The sequence below is a fragment of the Schistocerca serialis genome, chromosome 3 (genome assembly GCF_023864345.2).
Source record: "Schistocerca serialis cubense isolate TAMUIC-IGC-003099 chromosome 3, iqSchSeri2.2, whole genome shotgun sequence".
Classification (NCBI taxonomy): domain Eukaryota; kingdom Metazoa; phylum Arthropoda; class Insecta; order Orthoptera; family Acrididae; genus Schistocerca; species Schistocerca serialis.
In genome coordinates, this window is record NC_064640.1 from 386989293 (window position 1) to 387014526 (window position 25234).

Sequence of the window (25234 nt, forward strand, 5' to 3'; positions counted from 1 at the left end):
CTTATACTGACACTATCCATACCTACAGTTACATGGTGTTCAGACAGAGTATATCAATCTCATTCGTATCATCTAAACACACTAATAGCTCATCTACTTTATTGTTTATTCCCCTGATATTTTGTTTAAGTAAGTTGATACTGCCCTTAGCTTTACCCCTGTTTACTGTACATGAAGTTTCTTTTATTCTATTTATCTTGATTGTCATCTGTCTGGACTTTGGCTTTAACCTAAAAAGCCTGTCTGCCTGGACCCATTAACCACAGGGGTCACCCCTTGTGTGACTGTGGACCTCCTTACAGTTTCTGCTAATAGAGAAGCTAACTTATTTTTCCCCATCCTATTCGGGTGCAGGCCATGTGTAGTGGATCCCTACCTACCAATAGCATTTACTGGAACAACACTTGTGTGAGATTTTGCCGGTGTCTGGAGCATCCTGTTCAGCTCGGTGTTAACATGCCTTACAGCAGTGTTTACCCAGGGCTGATCATGGCACTGAAAGACCTCCACAAACCCCACATATGTGTGTTCAGTTTCTGCTCCTATTTTATCCAGGTCACTCCTAATACTTTTATCTTGGATTCATAGCCAGGCTGTTTCCTGCTCCTTCAACTATAATTACCTGATCTTCCTTCTCAAAATCCCTGCATTGCTGACCTAAGTTTTCTGTCACCTGTCTAAGGCTATCACTTAGTTTCACGAAACTTCTGACCTGTTACCCTGCACCTAATTTCTCCCGAAGCTGCTAGCCCACACCCTCCCATGACTGCTGCCTATAAGCAGAATTCTTCTTTTCCTATTCTGTCTTTTTTCTTTAAACTAATATTCTGCTTCAACCTACTTTGAACTACATCTGGAAGATAATCAACGATTTTTGGAGAAACATAGTCTTTATTGCTCAAAAGCTTGCCACATGAATGATATATGGTCCTTGCCATCATTCACCTTGTGTATGCCTGTTTAAGGCATTAAATATTTTAACTACAGCAATCTCTTCTGTCATGAAATTTATTGCAAATAACCTGTTGAGAGTTCAGAATGAACAATGACATGTATAATTATAATACTAGAACAAATTAGCTTCATTACTCTTCATGGCAACTGACTTTTGCTCATAAGAGTGATAAATAATGCTGCTATCAAAATCTGTAATCACTTAACCAATGGTATTAAATACCTGAGAGATAGCAAAACTAAAATTAAAAATAATCTGAAAAGCTCCCTCTGGATGATTCCTTCTATTTCCTGTCTGTGAAAAAGTCAGAGCTTGTGTTCCATCTCAAATGAACTCAGTGTCGAGGGGTCATTGAACCCTATTCTTCCATCCTTCTCTTTATCATGTGTGATGGTTTATTTTTACAAACATAACATAATAATCTGTAGTCACAATTGTTTGCCTTAACTGGCTCAGATATCATTTTGTAGTACTTTCATTACCCAGTTAGCGAGCTCTTGTTTCTAAGATTTTAAGTTGTGCCCACTGGATCAGAGATTGTGTAAGAAAAACTCCTGATTTTTCATTTTGTCATACATGTCATCCATCATAATGTTGCTAAGGCTTTACGTGTAACTTGATAAACACTGTATGTATTCCAACTTGTTCAAATTGCAAAGAGGCTTCTAATAATGAATATGTCTATCAACTGAAGCTGTTGGCTTGATCACAAAGGCTTATAGAAGAGGCTTGGCTAATGTGTAACTCTCTAACATCTGTACACTGCTGTATTGTGTTAGTAGTATTTTTTGTCTTAGTTTCAAGAGGAAGAGTTGCAGAAATTTCACTAATATTTGAGATAGTAGTCCTTCAAAACATCATAACAAGTGATGGAAATAGTTGAGAGCTTAATATAAGCTATTTACCATATTTACTCGAATCTAAGCTGGTTTGCAGGCACAAAGATAAATACTGGCACCAAAACCTCTGTATCAGATTTTTTAATCTAAGATGACTCTAATTTCTGTGCAGAATGTAATGTACTAAAGAGGCATCTGCAAAGGTTTTCAAACGGAGAAAAATTTTCGCTAAATTCTCGTTCAGAACATTTTCTATCATACGCAGTCTATTATTTGGTTCTTGTTGTTCATTATCAAAGAAAGCAGTAGTGTAAGTAACAACAAATAGCAGTCTCTTGCCATTGTTTTGCTAATGAGACAATTCCTCTCTTTTTTTTATTGTAACTGGCGGTAGCGCGCACAAAAGCAAGCCATGCCGCGAGCGGTGACAGGTCGTAAACACTCATTATCAGAATGCGACAAACAATGCATGACACAGTACAGTAATGCATTTTCAGCATAGAGTGACATTAACACCTATAACATGGAGAATGGCACTTATCAGATCAAAGAAAAATAAGCAATCAATTCAAACCAGACGAAGCACGTGAAAAAGGAAGGGTACCCGTATAAATACGGACGGAGCACCTGACGCATAGCAGTGGCTACCTGGTAAAGCTTAACTGCTAAGCTTACGACTCGAACCAAACTACTGTAGCTGTATCGTCATTCATTTGACCTAAATGTGCCTCATATTACAATGGACCAACTTTGTTTTGATTTGGAAGTGCAGCCTAAAACTTTTCTCTCCCCTTGAATTTCGAGTCTCAAATTTCAGGTGCGGCTTAGATTCGGGAAATTTTTTTTCCTTGATTTCAAGTATCATTTTTCAGGTGCGGCTTAGACTCGAGTGCGGCTTAGATTCGAATAAATATGGTATACATTGTGCCAACAGCATTTTAGCTTACAATGTCTAAATACTTGCCATTAAAGTTCTCTGAAGTTACCTTTCCCTGTACGTCTACTACAGAGATAAACATAAGAATGCTCTTCTTGAGGTCAATAGAACAGTACTCGGTGCCACCACCAACTTGTGATGCTCATTATTGTTATTAGATGAATATAGTAACCCGCCACTGACTACACCTACTGCCCACAGTGGGCATAAGTCGTGCCACTATGGCAAGTGTAGTATGACCGACAGTCAAATGACGCACTCGCACGCAACTATCTGAGATGGCCTCCAGGTGCAGTCCGGTCACCATCCACCATCGGCAGATTGGCTATGCATGCGCAGTACTACACCAGCAACACCTGATATGGATAGGCATGCACAGGCCTCCAGGCTCTCTGTTGTTAAATGTCTTTGAGACATGTGAACTACTTTAATTGTATTCTTGTTGATGTCATGCAGTGGCTCAAAAAATTGTATCTCCTGTACGGACATGTGTTCCTAGTTAGAACGCAAGTGGCAATGATGAGGGTCCAATTTTCGTATGTTTCAGATTCTGTGGTTTTCCTGCTGTTCCACTCTCCAGGGAAGCTTTAGTCTGATCACTCCTACAACAACAGGTGCATATGGTGTTGGAACAGTTATTGGCTATGTTGACCCGGATTTAGCTGCTGGTTGTTCACCCACTGCCATTCTCCACCTATGATGAATCCGCAGAAGACTGGGGTGCTAATGAGAAATGGCTTCTCCAACATTTCGTGGCATTCTGGGTGGTCAACACAGAGGTCTGTAAGGCTGTTTTCTTATGTTGGATACTCCTCCTATGTATCACTCACTGCATCAGTTTCTGATTAGCAAGAATCAGCGTCGCTTTCTTTTGATGATGGGTGTCCTTTGCTGCCATTCTGTCACCACAAGCGTACACATGTGGTCGCTGCACATGTTGAATTCTACCAGTTCTGTCACAAACAGCTGCAGCAGTCATATTGAGCTTGCATGACTGAGCTTCATGGCCTCACAATAATAAGTGTGAGTTCGTCACAGCTAGTCTTATGCAGACATCGTGGTCAGACACACAATCATTTGTTCAGCCCCAGTTAAGGAGGTGCGGCAACATGTGCTTCAGTTTGAGAATGCTACTTTAGAAGAGGTTTTGAATATTGCACAGTTGTTAGAGATCTCTCACATTGTGGGCCACCAATTGGAGGCTTGGAGTTGTGTTGCTGTTGTTGAGAGCATGCAGCCCCGGTGGTTATAATGCAGTACACAGGGGGAAGAGGAGGTAATAACTTTATCAACAATCCAACTGGGCTGATGCAGAGAAACATGTCATTGGCAGCAGGAACAGTGAATGCCACTTCTTGCATGCCCCTCTTTTTTCATACAGCACAAGTAGACCTGCCATAAGTGGTGGACCTCTTGCCGTAAATGTAAAGCTATTGATCCTACAAGTCAGCAGAAGAGCCGCCATGTCCGTACTCAACTCACAAATGTGTGACAGGCTAGGGTCTTCACCATTGGCACACGTCGAGCATCAGTTGGTAAGCTACAACAGACTGCAGATTCCTACTCTCGACCGATTCATGGCTGACAAATTTTACAAGTCAATTGCCTGTACCATTACATATCTTGTGGTTAATGAGTCAAGTCCTGAAAATTTGTTTGGGTTAGATTCCTTTGTTACTTCTGAATTTTCTGTTTTGGATGCTTCTCAGGTCCGACCAAGTACCTTATCACAAATTGAATTCCTTGGGTTCTGAACTTTTATCTCTGTTTGCCCCTGTGTTAGGGTATGCAGACAATTACATGGCACACATCACACTCAAACTCTCTGCCTGCCCTCACTTATTTAGAGTGTGGCTGGTGCCAGTAGGTTTACATGACCAGGTTAAGATGTAGCTGGATCGCTTAATTTGTCACTTAACTTCATTGGGAGTGATTAAACAAGTTTTCTCAAATGAATGGGCTATATCCTTAGTGACTGTAAAGAAGCTATCTGCTCAGTTACAGCTTCCTGGCTGTAGTAACACGATCCACGTTTCCGTTGCACTTCACCTAGTGTAGACCGGGAACTGTCTGCTAGACCTGCCCGATGTGAACTGACTGGGCCCGGCCCGTGCTGCCAGAGTTGTTGTTGTTGTTATGCCGGCAGAGGTCGCGTCCGAATTCTCGCGTGCCCTCTGGTGGACGGGACTCTGCTTGCAGCAACTACCGTCCGTGACGCGCCGTGCCAATGTGCGCCTCTTGCGATCTTTCTGGTGGCTACAGCACTCCTCCTCCTTCGGGGGGTGCAGCCACTGTGATCCACTGTGTCGGAAGGTGGAGCGTCGGGCCGGAGCGATGACCTCCACATCCATTGGATGGCCGGAGTCGAGGGGATCTGCCAACCCTCGAGCCGGAACCTTCGAATACGGCTGGAAGTGACCCACACGAAGAGGCCCCCGTTGTCCCACAACCGGAGCCCGGGACAGAAAGGGTGACAAGCTGTCGAACGCCGGATCCTCTTCCACCTCGGGAGGGTCAGGACCCAGTGGCGGGGACGAAGGGGAAGGGACGACCCCAGGTGAACCAGCCTCCTGAGAAACCGGGCCTGCTAGGGGGGCCGGCTCTCGCTGTGGCCTCTCGAACGATGGTGATGCCAGTGCTGGAGCTACTGGAGGCTGCCAAGGCTGAGAACCATCGCAGTGCGGCAGAGTCACAGCGGGGAGAGGAGGTAATGTCCCCTGTGAAACCAACACAGGTGCCGGCAATGGGGAAGCCGATGTCCGAGAGGTTGGAGGGTGGGTGCCCGAACGTGGACGTAGCTGATTTTGGTGACAACGTACCACCCGGTCCCCCACCTGCAAGGTATAGAGCCGGCGGCCATGTCGGCGCAGGACCACCGCCGGTATCCAACGTGGATTGCGACCAAACCCATGGGCCCAGACTGACGTACCCAGTGGAAAGCCAGGCACTCCGTTTTGTGAAGACTGGCGAGGACCCGGCTGGAGGAGGTGCAGCAGAGTCCGAGGTTGACGCCCATGGAGGAGCTCTGCGGGGCTGCGTTCTCCCATTGGTGTGGTCCGGTATGCCGTCAAGAAAAACGTCAATGCTTCCTCCGCAGGAAATGCGTGCACATACTTTTTCATCTGCGTCTTAAATGTGCGCACCATGCGCTCGGCTTCCCCATTCAATTGTGGATGGAAGGGGGGAGAGCAAACGTGCCGAATACCGAAGCGCCTACAAAAATCCTGGAAGGTCTGCGAAATAAACTGCGGTCCTTTGTCCAAGACCAGGGTGATTGGCAGACTTTCCACAGAAAAGATTTTTGCTAGTGCCTGGATTGCAACTTCTGAAGTGGTTGAGGAGCAGCGAACCACATATGGGAATCGGGAATAAGCATCAATGACAATGAGCCAATAGCCATTGAGAAACGGGCCCGCAAAATCGATGTGAACACGTTCCCATGCTTGGGTTGCCGGCGGCCATGAAGAGAACGCTGCCCTGGGAGATGCTTGTTGGCTCGCACGCTGGGAACAGGCGGCCACCAAGTGCTCAATTTCTCTGTCAATACCGGGCCAGTACACATGTCTGCGAGCCAAGGTTTTAGTACGGGAAACACCCCAGTGCCCCCCCCCCTCCTCCTCCCCTGCGGGTCCGGGGATTAGAATAGGCCCGAGGTATTCCTGCCTGTTGTAAGAGGCGACTAAAAGGAGTCCCTCCCCCTCAAGGGGGTAGTTAGCGCCTGCGTCCGGAGACGGACGGTTCCACGACCTCTATTTGCGGTCATTTTGCTTTTTCACTTCTCGTTTCTTCCTTCCTTTGGTTGGTTCCTTTCTTTGCTCTTCTCCACCTCACTGTCTTCCTTACTCTTTCCCTTGCCTTCTTCTCCTTGCCTTCTCCTTGCCTTCTTCTCCTTGCCTTCTCCTTGCCTTCTTCTCCTTGCCTTCTCATTGCCTTCTTTTCCTTGCCTTCTTCTCCTTGCCTTCTCTGGTCTCCGCCTCGGCGTTTGAGACAGTCTGTCCTCTCTCTCTTCTTTTTCCTCTTCTTCCTTCCTCCCTGTGCGCGCCTGAAGGCCGACCCACGCGTTCGCACGTGTAGCCGGTGACGGGGTAATGCGTAATTCCCCGCCCTGGGTAGACATGTAAGGCACGCACGTACCCCCTGGTAAAGGCCAGGCCCAGGGAGGGGTGATTGCCTGAGCTGATACCTTCTGACCATGCTGATTGGTCCCTCCGTCTGTTTCTCGGGAGGTGTGACCTGAGGTGTAAACATTCACGTAAGGCGGGAGTGCCCTCTGAGAGGGTCCCCACAAGGAAGGAGCGCGCCATCGGAGATGCTGGCAATCATGGGGGATTCCTCCGCAATGGATTTCACTCCATCTCTCTTGACTTCCGCCCAAAAACGGAAACTTGACCAGCCACCAGTGACAAAAGTACTACCGCCTGCCCCACAGTTCCTCGTCGTTTCTCGATCTGAGGACGGAAAGGATTTTTCCTCTGTCAACCCTTTCGTTATCCAGAAGGGCGTAGATGCCATAGCCGGATCTGTCAAATCTTGTACCAGGTTGTGTAACGGTACCTTATTACTAGAAACTGAGAGCGCCTTTCGGGCACAAGAACTGCTTCGGGCCACACTCCTGTACACGTTCCCTGTCCGGGTGGAGGCTCACCGAACTTTGAATTCGTCTCGTGGTGTGGTCTATACTAGATCCCTCGACGGATTGACTGACGAGGAGATTCAATCTTTCCTCGCTGAGCAGGGCGTGACGGCTGTCCATAGGGTCATGAAAAAGGTCAACAATGACCTTGTACCGACCCGGATACTTTTCTTGACCTTTGATAGTGTTAAGCTGCCATCGCGCATCAAGGCGGGCTACGAGGTTATTTCTGTTCGCCCCTATGTCCCGACACCTACGCGCTGCTCCCAGTGTCAGCGTTTCAATCACACTCGACAGTCTTGTTCCAATGCGGCTAAATGTGTCACTTGTGGCAGGGATGCCCATGAGGGTGACTGTCCACCTCCGTCTCCTCGTTGTGTGAACTGTCAGGGTGACCATGCCGCATCCTCCCGCGACTGTCCTGTCTATAAGGAAGAACGCTGTATCCAAGAAATTCGGGTCAAAGAGAAAGTGTCCACCTCGGCTGCTCGCAAGCTATTGGCTAGTAGGAAGCCCACGCTGCTCCCAGCGGGGAAATACAGTACTGTCCTCGCCTCTCCTCGGACTACCAGGGAGGTGGCAACCCAGACATGCGATCTGACCTTCAGCACCACGGTCGTCCGTTCGGCCAGTGCTAAGATCGCGCGGTCGATGTCTCCTCTTCCTCCCATCACCCCACAGACACCAGCCCCTTCATCAGCTTCTGCTAAGACGAAGACCCAGAAGTCAGATGCACGGGCCTTCAAGAAGGAACCGTCCCGTGCAGACTTCCTACGTACCTCGACCTCCCAGCCTTCGACCGGTACTTCCACCAAACGACCTTCCAAGAAGGCTCATAGGAAGCACAGTTCTCCTTCTCTGCCACGGCGCATTTCTTCTCCTGCGCCACCCAGCGGTTGCCGCCCCAGGCCGTCATCCGTTTCGCCTGGCCGCACCGCTGGTAGCCGAACATCTGGCCGTTCACCGGCGGAGGAAGCTCCCCCTCCTGGCCATCTTACCAAGATGGCCGATGAACCTATAGACCCAATGGACGATGACTGTCCGCCTACTGATAGCGGCGGCAGTGCTCGCTCGAAGCCAGGCCCTCAGCGGCCTTCGAGGTGACCCCTTCTTTCATCTTGCTTTTCTTCTTACGATGGCACTTATTCACTGGAATATTCGCAGCATTCGCTCCAACCGAGAGGACTTGAAGTTGCTGCTCCGCTTGCACCGTCCGCTCGTCGTAGCCCTCCAGGAAACGAAGCTACGCCCATGCGATCAAATTGCCTTGGCACACTACACCTCTGTGCGTTTTGACCTACCCCCTGTGGTAGGTATTCCGGCTCATGGAGGGGTTATGTTGCTGGTCCGGGATGATATTTACTACGATCCCATCACATTGCACACCGGCCTGCAGGCAGTTGCCATCCGCATTACTCTCCCCACTTTTACATTTTCCATTTGTACCGTCTACACTCCATCGTCATCTGCCGTTACCAGGGCAGACATGATGCAGCTTATTGCTCAGCTACCTGCCCCATTTTTGTTAACTGGAGACTTCAATGCCCACCATCCCCTTTGGGGCTCTCCGGCATCCTGCCCGAGGGGCTCCCTGTTAGCAGACCTTTTCAACCAGCTCAATCTTGTCTGCCTCAATACTGGCGCCCCTACTTTTCTTTTGGACACATCTCACACCTATTCCCATTTAGACCTCTCTATATGTACTACCCAACTTGCATGCCAGTTTGAGTGGTATGCACTTTCTGATACATATTCGAGCGACCACTTCCTGTGTGTTATCCATCTCCTGCAGCATACCCCCTCCCCGTGCTCATCCGGTTGGAACATCTCCAAAGCAGACGGGGGGCTCTTCTCTTCCAGGGCGACCTTCCAGGATCAAACCTTCACAAGCTGCGATCGTCAGGTCGCACACCTCACGGAAGTCATTCTCACTGCTGCTGAATATTCCATCCCTCACCCTACTTCTTCTCCACATCGCGTACCGGTCCCCTGGTGGACCGCAGCATGTAGAGACGCTTTACGTGCTCGTTGACGTGCTTTACGCACCTTTAAACGCCACCCTACAGTGGCGAATTGTATCACTTATAAACGATTACGTGCACATTGTCGTCGTATTATTAAAGAAAGCAAGAAAGCCAGCTGGGCTGCTTTCACAAGCCCCTTCAACAGTTTTACTCCTTCTTCTGTTGTCTGGGGTAGCCTGCGCCAGCTATCTGGCACTAAGGTCTACTCACCAGTTTCTGGCTTGATGGTCGCGAATGACGTCCTTGTGGCCCCGGAGGATGTCTCCAATGCCTTCGGCCGCTTTTTCGCAGAGGTTTCGAGCTCCGCTCATTACCACCCTGCCTTCCTCCCCCGCAAACAGGCAGAGGAGGCTAGGCCACCTAACTTCCGCTCCTCGAATCGTGAAAGTTATAATGCCCCATTCACCATGCGGGAACTCGAAAACGCACTTGCCCGGTCACGGTCCTCCGCTCCAGGGCCTGATTCTATTCATATTCAGATGCTGAAGAACCTTTCTCCTGCGGGTAAAGGTTTTCTTCTTCGTACTTACAATCGCATCTGGACTGAGGGACATGTTCCCGCATGCTGGCGCGAGTCTATTGTTGTCCCGATTCCTAAACCGGGGAAGGACAAGCACTTGCCTTCCAGTTATCGACCCATCTCGCTTACCAGCTGTGTCTGTAAAGTGATGGAGCGAATGGTTAACTCTCGTTTGGTTTGGCTGCTCGAGTCTCGACGCCTACTTACCAATGTACAATGTGGATTTCGTAGGCGCCGCTCTGCTGTTGACCATCTGCTTACCTTGTCGACCTTCATTATGAATAACTTCTTGCGGAAGCGCCCGACCGCGACTGTGTTCTTTGATTTGGAGAAGGCTTACGACACCTGTTGGGGGGCGGGCATTCTTCGCACCATGCATACATGGGGTCTTCGCGATCGCCTCCCTCTTTTTATTCGTTCCTTTTTAATGGATCGACAGTTCAGGGTACGTGTGGGTTCTGTCCTGTCAGACACCTTTCACCAGGAGAATGGGGTACCACAGGGCTCAGTTTTGAGCGTCACTCTCTTCGCCATAGCGATCAATCCAATAATGGATTGCCTCCCAGCTGATGTATCAGGCTCCCTTTTCGTGGACGATTTTACCATCTATTGCAGCGCACAGCGTACACGTGTCCTGGAGCGCTGTCTTCAGCGTTCTCTTGACCGTCTTTACTCCTGGAGTGTCGCCAATGGCTTCCGTTTTTCTGCCAAGAAGACGGTCTGTATTAACTTCTGGCACTACAAACAGTTTCTCCCACCGTCCTTACGACTCGGTCCCGTTGCTCTCCCATTCGTGGAGACAACAAAATTTTTAGGTCTTACATTTGACAGGAAACTTAGCTGGTCTCCACATGTGTCATATTTGGCTGCCCGTTGTACCCGTTCTTTGAATGTCCTCCGTGTTCTCAGTGGTATGTCGTGGGGAGCGGATCGAACCGTCCTACTTCGTCTATATCGGTCGATCGTCCACTCCAAGCTGGATTATGGGAGCTTCGTATACTCCTCTGCACGGCCATCCATCTTACGCCGCCTCAACTCCATACAACATCGGGGTTTACGACTTGCGATCGGAGCGTTTTATACTAGTCCCGTAGAGAGTCTTCATGCTGACGCTGGCGAATTGCCACTCACCTACCGGCGCGATATACTGCTTTGTCGGTATGCCTGTCGGCTACTGTCAATGCCCGACCACCCGTCTTATCATTCCTTTTTTGACGACTCTCTCGACCGTCAATACGGGTTGTATGTCTCTGCCCTGCTACCCCCTGGAGTTCGCTTTCGTCGCCTCCTTCAACACCTTAATTTTTCACTCCCTGCAACCTTTCGAGTGGGCGAGAGCCACACGCCACCTTGGCTCCAGGCTCAGGTTCGCGTTCACCTTGACCTCAGCTCGCTCCCAAAAGAGGTTACCCCCGGTTCGGTCTACCACTCCCGTTTTATCGAACTTCGTTCGAAGTTCATTAATATGACCTTCATTTATACAGATGGCTCAAAGACCAATGACGGGGTCGGGTGTTACTTTATTGTCGGGGCACAAAGTTTCAAATACCGGCTCCATTGCCATTGTTCGGTCTTCACAGCTGAGCTCTTTGCCCTCTACCAGGCTGTTCTTTACATCTGCCGCCACCGACATTCTGCTTATGTCATCTGCTCCGATTCCCTGAGTGCCATCCAGAGCCTCAGTGATCCGTATCCGGTTCACCCTTTCGTGCACCGGATCCAACGCTCTCTTCAGCAGCTGGTGGACGTCGGTTCTCCGGTTAGCTTTATGTGGGTTCCTGGCCATGTCGGTATCCCTGGGAACGAAGCTGCAGATGCCGCGGCCAAGGCTGCGGTCCTCCAGCCTCGGGCAGCTTCTGGTTGTGTCCCTTCGTCGGATTGTAGCAGGGTAATTTGTCGGCGCATTTTATCGCTGTGGCATGCCGATTGGGCTGCACTTACGGACAACAAGCTTCGGGCCTTGTAACCTCTTCCCGCGGCTTGGACGTCCTCCTCCCACCCTTCTCGGCGGGAGGAGGTCGTTTTGGCCCGGTTACGCATTGGCCACTGCCGGTTCAGCCATCGCCATCTGCTGATGGCTGCGCCGGCGCCGTTCTGCCCATGTGGGCAGTTGCTGACGGTCCGCCACATTTTAACGTCCTGTCCGGATTGTAACACACTGCGTTTTGATCTTGGCCTGCCATGTATGCTAGATGCCATTTTAGCGGATGACCCACGAGCAGCTGCTCGCGTTCTTAGTTTTATCAATTTGACAAACCTCTCTAAGGACATTTGATTATGCTGTTCTTTTAATCCTATGCCTGTCAGTCTGTCTTTTATCGTGTTTTCCCTTTTAGTTGTTGTTTTAAACTTGTGCCTCCTCGTGGTGCATTCTTAACGTAGTCTGGGCGCTAATGACCATTGAAGTTGTGCGCCCTAAAAAAAATAAAATAAAAAAAAAAAAACCAGTGCCCCGCATGTAATAACGTGAGGACCTCCCTTCGTAAACCTGCAGGAACAACCACGCGAGGAGCTGTATCATCGGTAGCCAGAAGAAGAACTCCTTCCAAGACCGAGAGGTGGTCTCGGAGAAGAAAGTAATTACGAAGAGGGGCCGAGGCCCGGCCCGGAGGGCGGGAAGACCACCCCTGCTGAATGAGGCGAACTACTTGCCGGAGAACCGGGTCAGCCGCCGTTTCCCTGGCGACTCGAGAACTAGTGATCGGGAAGCCATCAACCGCTTGGCGGGACGCCACATCCAAATGAAAACACATAATCTCCTGTCGATCGAACGTAGGATCCGGGCCCACTGGAAGACGGGAAAGAGCGTTGGCGTTGGCATGCTGTCCTGTAGGGCGAAAATGAATGTCATAATGGTATTTAGAGATGAACAAGGCCCAGCGCTGTAGTCTGTGGGCCGCCCTATCCGGAATCTGAGAGGCGGGGCCAAATAACGATATTAACGGCTTATGGTCAGTGATTAACTGAAACTTCGTGCCATACAAGAAAGGTTGAAACTTGGTAACAGCATAAACAATGGCCAAAGCCTCCTTTTCCACCTGGGAGTAATGGGCCTACGCGGGACTAAGCGTTTTAGACGCAAACGCCAGTGGTTGCTCGTAACCATCTGCGTTGCGATGGGCCAGGACCGCCCCCACCCCATAGTGCGAAGCGTCTGTAGCCAGGACCAACGGCTTATGGGGATCAAAAGTAGCCAAACAAGGGGCTGACGTGAGGAGGCCCTTCAACGAGGTGAACGCTCGCTCGCATGCAGGCGACCAGTCAAAAGGAACACCCTTGTGCAGAAGGCAGTACAAGGGGTGGGCTATAGTGGAAGCCCTGGGAATGAACCGGTGGTAATAGGCAATCTTGCCTAAAAAAGCTTGTAACTCTTTCAGCGAAGCGGGCCGAGGAAGGTTGACGATACCTTGGACCAAACTTCCTAGTGGCTGGATGCCGTGCCGAGATAAGGTGTAGCCCACATACTCAATGGACGGTTGGAAGAAGGTTGACTTATACAGGTTGCAACGCAAGCCCACAGACCTGAATTTGAGAAAGAGGGTGCGAAGGTTGTGCAAGTGTTCCTTCGTGCTGCGGCCTGTGACAATTATGTTATCCAGGTAATTAATACAATGAGGGATTGTCGACGTGACATGCTCAAGATAACGCTGGAATATCGCCGGGGCACTGGATATTCCAAAGGCCAACCGCTGGTATTGGTAAAGGCCAAACGGAGTGTTGACGACCGCCAGCCGTTTGGAGTCCTCATCAAGTGGTATCTGCTGATAAGCCTCCGACAGATCGATTTTCGAAAAGTATTGGCCTCCCACCACAGCGGAGAACAATTCATCAGCACGAGGCAAAGGATAGGTGTCCACCACCAATTATGAATTAATGGTGGCCTTGAAATCGCCACAAAGACATAATTTTCCCGAGGGCTTCCTTACAATAACGAGGGGCGAAGCCCACTCACTGGAAGAAATGGGAAGAACGACCCCTAGGGCTGTCAGCCGGTCTAGCTCTTCCTTTACTTGAGGGCGGAGAGCCAAGGGGATCTACCTCGCGCGTAGAAACGCGGGCGAGCCGACGCCTTCAACGTTAAGTGAGCTTCAAAATCTGAAACACGCCCCAGGCCCTCCTCAAAAATATCTGGAAAGTCTGAGATCAAAGATTCCAATGATTGATAGGGAACGTCTTCGGAGACCAACTGTATGGTGTCAGCGATAGAAAAACCGAAAGCTTGAAAGGCATCCAGGCCAAAAAGGTTAGCGGAGCTCTCATCACTGACAACAATAAAAGTAATAGGCCGAGTGACTGATTTGTAAGTCACGTCGGTAGTGAATTGACCCAACAGGGGAATGAACTGTTTACCATAACCGCGTAGACACCGGTAAACTGGCGCCAACGGGGGCGATCCAAGGTCGGAATAAGTTTGTGCATTCAACAACGAAACTGCCGCGCCTGTATCTACTTGCAGTTGTAACCGGCGCGACCGAACCGACACCTCGATAAAGAGTTTGCGTGCCGATGCGTCGGGAGCCTGGCCCGATGAGACTTCCTGAATGTCAACGTCCATGTCCGCTGTGCCTGCTTCCTTCGATTCTTTTGAGGCTGAGCGGCAAACTTTAGCAATGTGACCTTTTTTATTACATTTGCGACAAACGGCCCAACGCTGGGGGCACTCTGACCGATCATGATGTATATAGCACGACGCACAGGATGGCAACAGGGGCCGGTGGCCGGAATTTTGTTTACGCACCGTGCTGGAGCGGACGTAACGGCCTGACTGTACCGCCCGCACGTCGTCGACCCCGGACACAGTGGACGTGGCCGCGCCGCCCTGAACCTACGCGACGTCGCACCACGCTTCCAGCAGTTGACCTGCTGCGTGAGAGACTTCATACGATTGAGCAATGGACTGGACTTCCTCGAGGGAAGGGTCTTCTAACTGCAGGGCCCAGTGCCGGACCTCCCTATCAGGGGCCGAACGAACAATGACGTCGCGTACCATAACGTGGGCATACGACTCTCGCGACTGCTCCGTGACAAAATGACACTTGCGACTAAGACCGTGCAGGGTAGCTGCCCACGCCCGGTAAGACTGATGGGGCTGTTTCTTGCATTGATAGAACTCGACCCTAGCCGCCACAACATGCGTGCGGCGGCAATAATATGAAGACAGCAAGGAACACAATGCGTCAAAAGACAAGGACGAGGGTTCCTGCAACGGCGCTAGCTGCCGCAAAACGTGATACAGCGAGGGAGATATCCAAGACAAGAAGAGAGCACGACATACCTCCATATCGGCAACATGAGACGCCTGGAAATGCTGCCGAAGGCGATGTTCATATGCGTCCCAATCCTCTGCCGTCTCGTCATACAGGGGAAAGGGAGGAGGGAACTGCGCCGGAGCAGACGGCGTGGAGAGCAACGCCGGAAGCACTTGTTTCATGGTGGCCATGAGCTCCGTCTGCTGCGCAACCAAAACCCGCACCAAATCCTCCATGCCGTGGAGAAGCTGCGAAACTGGAACGACGACGCCTCACGCGAAAGAACGACCCTACTCGTCGCCAATTGTGTAGTAACACGATCCACGTTTCCGTCGCACTTCACCTAGTGTAGACCGGGAACTGTCTGCTAGACCTGCCCGATGTGAACTGACTGGGCCCGGCCCATGCTGCCGGAGTTGTTGTTGTTGTTATGCCGGCAGAGGTCGCGTCCGAATTCTCGCGTGCCCTCTGGTGGACGGGACTCTACTTGCAGCAACTACCGTCCGTGACGCGCCGTGCCAATGTGCGCCTCCCGCGATCTTTCTGGTGGCTACAGCACTGGCAACTTCGGTGTCAATCTTAATGCACAGTCAGTCATCGACACTTATCTCCTGCCTCTCTGAGATGAGCTGCTCACAGAGTTCGCTGAGGGTCAGTTCTTTCCGAAAATTGATTTGGCCACAGCCTACATTCAGATTTCATTAATATGCCATTCATTTTCTATCAGTATTAATGACTAATGTTTGGGGTCGTTAGTGTGCCTGCCATCTTTCAGTGTTTTTTAGAACAAGTTTTGATGGGTGTCCTTCATTGCATTAACTATCTTCATGAGACTGTCATGACAGGTGCTACAACAGATTTGCTGCTCTACAAACTGCGGGTCTCAAATGTAAGCTCAGTAAATCTCATGTTTTACAGCCTTCAGTTGTTTATTTGGGACATGAAAATTCATTCATAGCAGGGTGTGCACTCCTTGGAATAACATGTTGCTGCCATTACAGATATCTAATCTGTGAAAACTTCTTCGCAAAGTGGCATAGTATCACAAGTTTATTCCCAGAGCAGCTACTGTCGCCCACTCCTTTGCATCTCTTGCTTCAGAAAAGTGCTCCTTATGTTTATTCTGGGGCCTGTCAGTGTAGTTTTGTGCAGCTTAAGGATAGTGTCTTTACTTTGTACCATATCTTGCAACATTTCAACCCAGCAAGAATCTGGGCCTAGATACAGACACATCTCAGTGCAGGGTGGGGGTGGTCCTGGCCCATCGCCATTCAGATGGCTCCAGACAGCCTATTACTTTCATGTTGGAAACACTCAGCTCAGCAGCACTATTCTCAGGTGTAAAAAGAAGTTCTTGCTATTGTCTGTGCATTAAAAAAAATCATGTGTTCTTGTATGGAGCAAAATTTTATTTAATTACGCACCATAAGCCCTTGGTTTCCCTGTTTAGTGTGTCGGTTTTCTTATCAGACAAATCCGCTCATTGTCTTAAGCGTCGTTCTGTGTTCTTGTCCCGGTACAACTATGAGATCCATTTTCATCCCATATTGCAGCATGTGAACACAGATGCTCTATCACAGCTCCCCATGGACTGACCACTCTTTTGATCAGGAGGAATAGCTTTGTTTGCAATTGGACTCAGAAATAAGGCACACGGTGGATGGCTTCCCCATCACCAGTTCCCGTATTGCTTATGTAGTGGTGGTGGATCCGGTACTCCAGAAGGTTGTACACATGATATAACATGGGTGGCTCAACTGTCCTCAGGACTTAGCATCGGACCCACTTTGAAATCTTTGTGTGTTGCGCATTTGCCTCTCCTTCCTGGATAGTGTTATTCTCTTGTTGACAGAAGAGTTTACTCTCCACGTCGTGGTGCCAGCCGCTCTGCTACGTGAGGTTCTCTGCTTGTTCTATCAGGGTGACTGGGAGTTCTCTTGCACAAAACTGGTGGTGTGCTGACATGTGATTTGGCTGGGTATCTGTGGGGAAGTGCAACACCTTGTTGCAGCCTCTGCAAGTGTTCAGATCAGCAGGTGGTGTGCCATACACTACTTCTTTTTTCCAAGTCTGACCCCTATGCAGCATTGGGAGAGAGTGTCCACTATGATTTTGCTGGTCCTTTTCTAGACAGTTTCTAGTTATTGACAATTGATGCTTTTTCTCATCTCGTTCACTCTACGTCTGTGACAGCAGACATGACTATCAAGGCCCTGTCAGAGCTATTATCCATAGAAGGCCTGCATTGCAGCCTGGTTTTGGTCAGTGGTCCTCAGTTCATGACACTATCTTTCAAGGACTTTCGTACACACAATGGCATTCGTCACATCATGGTGCCTCCTTTCCAACCAGTCGAATGGCGAACTGGAATGTCTTGTCCTAACATTTAAGACACAGATGCACAAGTGTGTATAAGATTTGCCAGCCAAGGAAGTGCTCACATTTTTTAAGCTCTTACAGAACGATGTCAGTTGGGGCCAAGATTCTATCAGAGTTTCTGTAAGCTGTCAGTGCCCACGGGTGCTCACCTCTTGCTGCTGGACGGGAGTCCCCCAGCAGCATCAGTACTGTAATGTTTGCGATTGGTACACCAGTGTTGGCCAGAGCATTTGGCTGGTGCACTCACTTCATTCGAGTCATCATCATCAACAGCCAGCGCGATTTCGTGTCTTCTTGATTCACACCGAAGGTCAACTCGCAGTATGCCACCAGAACAATTTGCATGAATTTGCGTACCAAGGCACATGCTGCTGCCTCAATCCATGAGCCCAATGCCTCATTCTATGTCAGCTCTACTCGCTTGGGTGTCGAGCAGGCCTGTTTGTGCCTATCTACCCTGGTGGTTGGGGTTATGTCAGCATCAAAGATGGCTTTGCTTCATGTGCCCGGTGCCGGCAACTCCAACTGTGCTGAGCAGGCGCTGCCATCAGTGGGGACAGATACAGTGTCTTAGTTGCCAGAGTCTCTGCTCTGCAGTCTGCCACTGTTGTGGATTCTGAATTCCAGATGACTCCCAACTGACTGTTGCTGGTCCTGACCTGTGGATATACCGAGGTCCACGGGCGGCTGGGGGTGACCTCATCTCCCTCACTTTCGGTCTGGGCAGATTGAAACTTCTTACACCTTCAGCTGCCAGCCTAGGCACCACCATAGATACCATGAATGTCTCTTCAGTCACAGCATCATGAACAGCAATGCCTGGTCTTCCTCCTTCCCTCCCCCCACCCTCCACCACCCACCCTCCACCCCCCCCCCACCCTCCACCCCCCACCCCCCACACTACCCTTCCCCACAAGGAAGTAGCTTTGTAGTAACCCGTTGGTTACTACACCTACTGCTCACAGCAGACATGTCGGCCCACTATGGCAAGCGTGGTGCACACCGATACTCAAACGGTGTGCCAGCAACTACACGAGGTGGCCACAAGGGGCAGCCCTGTCACTGACCACCATCACCAGGTCCGCTTGCGCAGCACTAAATCAGTGACATCTGACATGGAGAGCATCTGTATAAGGTCTTCAAGCTCTCAGCTGTTAAAAGTGTTAGAGATGTGCCCACTACTTTCATTGTATTGTTGTTGATATCACTCCATGACCCATTACACTGTATCTATTTTACAGCCATATGTTTCTTGTGTTCCAAGTTAGAACAATGAACAGTGCTTTAAAAAGAGTCTGTGAAATACCTCCAGTGAGTGATAAAGATACACAGTATATCAACATTCAGTCAACACCCCCTCAAAAGTCTTATAAGCAAGCTGAAAATTTGGATATGTGGAGTGTATATGGTTATGGTACAGAACAGGAGAGCTTCTACTATTGTTCTAGTCTGTAATTACTTTTTTATTGTGTTATTGAGTTTGTAGGTTCTTTTGCAGTTGCCAAGAGAGAACTCATCACCACTAAAATATGATGTTGGAACATTCCTCATTACAATATTTTGAATTTAGCCGATGATAATTTCTGACAGTTAGTCACTGTTGTCTTCTAGTAATATGAGGGCTATCCAAAATGTGGATTACATTTTCGCCTGCAGCAACAATGGGCAGGGTAGTATGGCCATATTGTTGTCTGCACATTTGTCCATTCAGTCGACATGTAGCTGCACCATGGTGAGGTTTGTGTCATTTCCTGTTATTCCACAGTAAAAGTTTCAAATCCATGCTGCAATTGAAAATCCCATGAGTTGTAAAGTGCAGTCAGTAATAAGGTTTTTGTTGGCAAAAAACCATAAAGTGATAAAAATTATAGGCTTCTATGCAAAGCATATGGAAACAACGTAATCACTGAAGACTGGGTGCACCAGTGGTGCATTAGATTTAAAAGTGGCTGAAGTAATGTTCACGATGAAGAGCAAAGTGGGTGATCAAGTGTTGTGACTGATGAACTGGCTGCAAAAGATAGTGAGAAGATTGAAGAAAACCACTGATTCATGATGCTGTAGCTCTCATTTAGTTTTCCACAAATTTCATGAAGTGTGTTGCATCAAATCATAGCAGTGCTTTGACGATGATGTGGAACTGCTGTAGGGCATGACTCTGAGGTCTCAGGCAGCCAAATGTCATGACAATGGTATTTCAAAGATTGTTTGCCACTATGATAAGTGCCTACATTTGTATGGTGGAGACTATATTGAAAAGTAGTATTTAAGTGTCACTTTGAAATGAATAAAACATAATTTTTTGTATTTCATTTTAATATCAAAACATAATCATTTTTCTGGGTAGCCCTTGTATAATAATATTGTGCTGCACAACAATGTACAGAGGACTACAGGTGCAAGATTTGCATAACAATCAACAATTCTGAACTCTGTTAACAGTTTAAAACATAACATATGAATAAAAACCGTACATTTTGAAATGCTGTAAAGCGATGGTAATGTGTTCCATTGTATTTTTAATCAAGGTTTATTGTATGTATGTTGTTTTAAAAGTAGTGCGTCAGTTATTTTGCCTGAGACAGCAGACCAACACTTTCTGCGTACTTGTTGATGTTAAATGGATGACGAACTTTGGTTTACAAAGTGGCATGTAATTACCTGTGAAATACCAATAGTATTTATTCAACTATATCCTGTTCTTATCTTCTCTTTCTGCCTCCCTGCGTCACATTTCTGCCGTCCCTTCAGTATGTGTTCCTGTATGGGTATTCGGTAACTAAATCACAAGGTCACTATCTTGTCACTTTTCAGCACACTTCACTCTTTTCTTCTATCACATTTTCAAATTCTGTGCTTCTGCTTTCTGGTACATATAAGTTTTTACATTTACATTACATTTACATATAATCTACCTTTTTGTTTGTGACTTTTTATGTCAAAGAACTTGTTCTCTGAATGTTAAAGTTGTATCATACATGTAAAATATTTCTGTTTAAGCTGCAGCCTTCAGTGATGTCAGCATGTATCCAAAGAAGGAGCTCCCTTTCTTCATTCTGTTTACGGCTGGCCTGTGTTCCTTCACAGCCTTGCTGGCACTGCTTACACACCAGTATCCAGAACCTATGGGAGTTATTGCAAAGACGGTAAATTGTTATTCTTTGCTGGCATTTATATGTAACGAGAGAAGTATTAAATCTGCATAGAAACAAGCATTCAAAAATGGTTCAAATGGCTCTGAGCACTATGCGACTTAACTTCTGAGGTCATCAGTTGCCTAGAACTTAGAACTAATTAAACCTAACTAACCTAAGGACATCACACACATCCATGCCTGAGGCAGGATTCGAACGTGCGACTGTAGCGGTCGCTTGGCTCCAGACTGTAGCGCCTAGAACCGCATGGCCACTCTGGCTGGCTGAAACAAGCATTGAAGGGTATCTCTGTTCATAAGGCAAAATTTTTTTGGACAGTGAAAGACATTAGTGTCAGTTAAAATACATCATTTTTGAGAGCATAATTCCTTAATTTTTGCAATCCAGTCCCATTATCTTTAAAAATGATGGAAAAGTGGAAGGATATGATGTCTTTTTGAGATTTTGTAGAGATGCTACACAAACTCAGTCCTTTTTGATATCTACATTAAATGATTCAGAGAAACAGTGGAAAACCCAAATCAAGATGGCAGGGCACATATTTTAGCGTGTTTATTCCCAAATAAAAGTCCAGCACTTGAAATGTTTCTCCACTTAACTTTGTGACCACGACCCTCAGTGATATTGCACGCATTTTTCTTATTCCTTGGCAGTATTGCCCCATACTTCTGAAATTGAAAAATATGTTTTCATTTCATTAGTTCATCAGATGACTTGGTTGACCTAAAAATTTCAGCTCCGAGTTCCTTAGCTAAGATCTTTGATTTGTTTACAATGTACTTCAGTTATTACCAGTTTTTATTACAGTGTATAAAAACTGTCAAATCTATCTTGTAGTTTATTATGGTAGGTAACAATGGAATTGTGGGTGCTCTTTTCACAGAAAAGAGCTGTTGGTGTGGAAAATTGGGGAGGTTTGGTTAGACTTCACTGAGGAGGACTTTTTTACAGGTGGTGAATAGTTAAGCAACCATGGTTGTAATTTTCGTTGGTTTCTAGAGAACTTTTCAGTAAATACTGAAAATACTGTGGTATAATGGCCATTTTTAGCAATTGTTAAAACAAATGTGGCAGGTGTCTAATGATATGATTCTCAATATGAATATTAAAAAGTGATGGCTTGGACTACAAAGAAATGACATAAATTTGTGTGTGTGTGTGTGTGTGTTTCTCATTTATTTGACAGTGATGTGCTGTTGGTTTGTTTTCTGTTGTGTATTTGTGTTTCAGATTATTTATTGGAAGAAGATAATATGCCTTTCTTATTTAGTTTTTACTTTTATTCCAGCAGAAATGATTATTGTCTTCATTTTTTCAGATCTGTAATTCCAGCGAGGAGAAATGAAGAAGAAAGGAACCAATTGAAAGAAAGGTGTCTGTTGATATTGAATTTGCAAAATTTATAGATGGATGAAAGGCAATATAGAAATGAGGAATTGACTGATGTATGTGTGGGTTACCTTGTTGGGATCATGTTTCATTTTCCTAAAGATATTGTGTTCAAAGAAATAGAGCTCACAATTTTGGAATGGGGTGTTGAGTATCAGAATGGTTGTACTTGGTCCAGGGACACTGCACAAACACCAGGAATACAGAAGATTGTAATACTTTGCTATAATGCAAAGAAAGGCAGAACTCTGCAGGTCAAAGTAATAGATGACTGAAAAAAGTCTGTTTTTTAGAGGAACAATAATGAATGAAGCATGCAGCAATGGAAAGAGTTTAATGTGTGTTAAAAAAAAATGTTTCAGAGTATTGACTGTACTGACTATGCAGAGTATTTTTCTTGGCAGTTTAGTGAAAAATAGTTTCCAGTTTACACATGGCAACCAAGACGTTGATCTCTTGCAATAATTTTTGATGATGTACTCATATAACTTCTGCTGACAGTTTGTCAACTTTTCATAAGATGCGAGACTTCTACCAATGTGAATGAATTTTTTTTCTTTTATGAACAGCTTTACTTTATCAAAGTTTGAATGATAGATAAATTTATGTAATTTTATGTAATATGATACACATGTAGAATTTGGGAGGCATCAGCTTCATTACAGTTTGTCACCCACTTAGGATTGTCTGAGCAATATTCAAAACTAAAATTCACAGTAGTGAGAAAGGGTGTTTTCCAGTTTTACTCAAAAACAGTTCTGGTATGTATATGAAGTAGGAATGTAATTTTGTATTTATGAAGTAAGACAGTGTCAAAATATTGTATAAAAGGAAATAGGAGCCCTTGTTTCCATTTATTCAGTACTTTGGTTACTATTTTGAAGTGAAAATATCAGACTTCTGTAAGTAAATTTAAATATTATACTTTTTTTGGATATGCTAAGTATTAACACCTGTTCTGATGCAACACTAGACAAAATGCTAGATGATTGTACAGGCTTTTAATAACAAAGTTAAAGTTTACCAGCAACTGTTTTATAGTAAAATTTCTGTGACACAAGTGTAAACAATTTTTAAAGATCAGATAATGTAGATACCTAATGTTGTCTCTGTTTAGTTCATGTTAGATGTATAAACTGCACTTTAATTTGTTAAGCTTGTCCAGTATTACAGGTGCTTGTTTCCTAAAGAACAGAATGTTAACAAATTTGTAGCGCTGTAAATTGCTGAGAGATTGGAGACACCATGATCATCAAGCTTTCCTTCTGCCATCTCTGGAGGAAGATAGTCCAAGATGCCAGACATTGTCTTCCACTGATTGCTTGGTCCATGTACAGAACAGCCAAAATCAGCCATTTTTATTTTAACATAATTAGTAAGAAGCAAACTCTCAATCTTTGCCTTGATGAATCACATTATTTTTATGGACATACTACAAGGCGTTTGCAACTGGTAAATATGTCTTGCTGCTATAGGTTCGATAAAATGGCCATTTGGGTATGCACTAAGCACTTTGTACAGTTCTCCTTTAGCAGCAAACTTTAATAAAATTAAATATATCTTCTTATAACTTCTTATAATAAAAGTGTGTATAGAGCTATAGGACATAAGGGTGCCTCATATCTGTCTGTATCTTTAATCTCAGAAAAAATGTCTTTCAAGTCTGACACCAACAATTTCTGATTATAGCATTATTTTCAGGGAACTTATAATCCCTGTTGTCTTATCTGTTGCTGTGTACACATGTCCATGCTGCTGCTGGTTGTACAGGGTCCCAGATTGATTAAATTGCACAGTTATATGAATTCGTACTGCCTGTATGGTTTAATGTCATACATGTTACATGTAATGACATCTTTGTTATTTGAGAATTATATAGCTGAAATAGCTGGACAAATGATGGAGTCAAAAATATGACACTTGATGTGTTTTCACTGCCTTTTACCTTTACATCAGCACAATTTATGTGTCTGCAGATCCATACTGTTTAGTTTTAGGGTTGAATCCTTTGTGATGAATGGTGTTCAGTGAAAGAGCATTTGTCTAAATAAAATAGGCTTTAATCATTAATAGTTAAATGGAACAATGAACTAAATTAATAATTTCTTATGTTTTATATCTGCTGTTTTCTCTGCTGGCAGGAATTTCAGCAGTTGAATGTGTCTGTTGTTCTCTCATTATTTATAAGTGGGACCACTTGTGTACTCCACATTTAAGGTCTTGTATGAATTCATAATGGCAGCAGTTTGCTTTTAGCTGATACTGCTCTTGTCTTTGCCTTATTGTTGAAAATAACAGATCTAACCTCAGTAATTTCTAGGAATATATTATGTGGATTCCAGGCTGGGAGGAAAATGTTGTTATTCGTTAAATGTAAATGTCATCACCAAAGAATTCATATGGAATTCTTCATCCAACTGTTGTGATTGTAACTGCGTATCCTCAAGGCTCGTGATTTTTTATGTAAGGTATTGTTGAAAAGTTATTGTTGTGGTTTTTTATGTAAGGTATTGTTGAAAAGTTACTGTAAAGTTTTAGTGTGTTACAATTTGTCTGCTTGTGAGCTTATTTAGACTGATAAGACAATCTGCCAAGGATAGTATACAGTGAATTTACTCACCTGATAAAAGTGAGCAAATGAAGAACTGAAATAATAAAAGCAGCCAATATGGCATATTAGGAAATTTTTGTCATATTTTATATTGTCATTTGTGTAGATTTTCTGATTATAGTAGGTTATCTTATGCTGTTTGTCTTAACAAGAAAACACTGTAATAATTGTCTCAGAAGAAATCACTTACTTTCTTTCTGTATTCAAATAAAATTACTAAAAGACCAAACATTTTTTTTTTCTTTTTAATGCTTTGCAATATGTAAATGAAAATAATGCTGTTACTTAGGGTTTGCAAATATGCTTCCTAGATTTTGTAAAAAAAAAAGTGTATGAAATTAAATAGTAAAGAAAACACATTTAATAGAACATACATGAAGACCATCTTAAGGTTTGAGTCATAACTATATTCTAGGATCATAGTGAGAAGATTGAGATATTGGTGGAGATATGGGAACAGTGCTGGACACAAAGTAATGTGACTTTTGATCGACTGCTGTATTTCTTCAAATAATGGAATCTACAGTCATGGATCTTGACCAC

At 45.9% G+C, this 25234-nt stretch overlaps 1 protein-coding gene across 6 annotated transcripts in view; it reads left to right on the plus strand.

Moving 5' to 3' along the window:
* The window catches only part of LOC126470221 (protein ST7 homolog), a 175575-nt gene extending 150642 nt beyond the window's left edge, over positions 1-24933 (plus strand). For 2 of the 6 annotated variants that reach the window (XR_007586151.1, XR_007586153.1), the window contains 2 exons: positions 3279-3510; positions 20543-20668. Coding sequence is in view for 2 of the 6 variants with exons in the window: in XM_050097904.1 (XP_049953861.1) it covers positions 20537-20682; positions 22010-22036 (173 nt within the window). In the remaining 4 variants the exon portion in view is untranslated. Of the gene's footprint in view, positions 1-3278; positions 3511-20536; positions 20683-22009 lie in introns of those variants that run through there. The other 4 variants (XM_050097904.1, XM_050097905.1, XR_007586150.1 and 1 more) reach the window with 3 other exon arrangements.
* Positions 24934-25234: the final 301 nt, after the last annotated feature.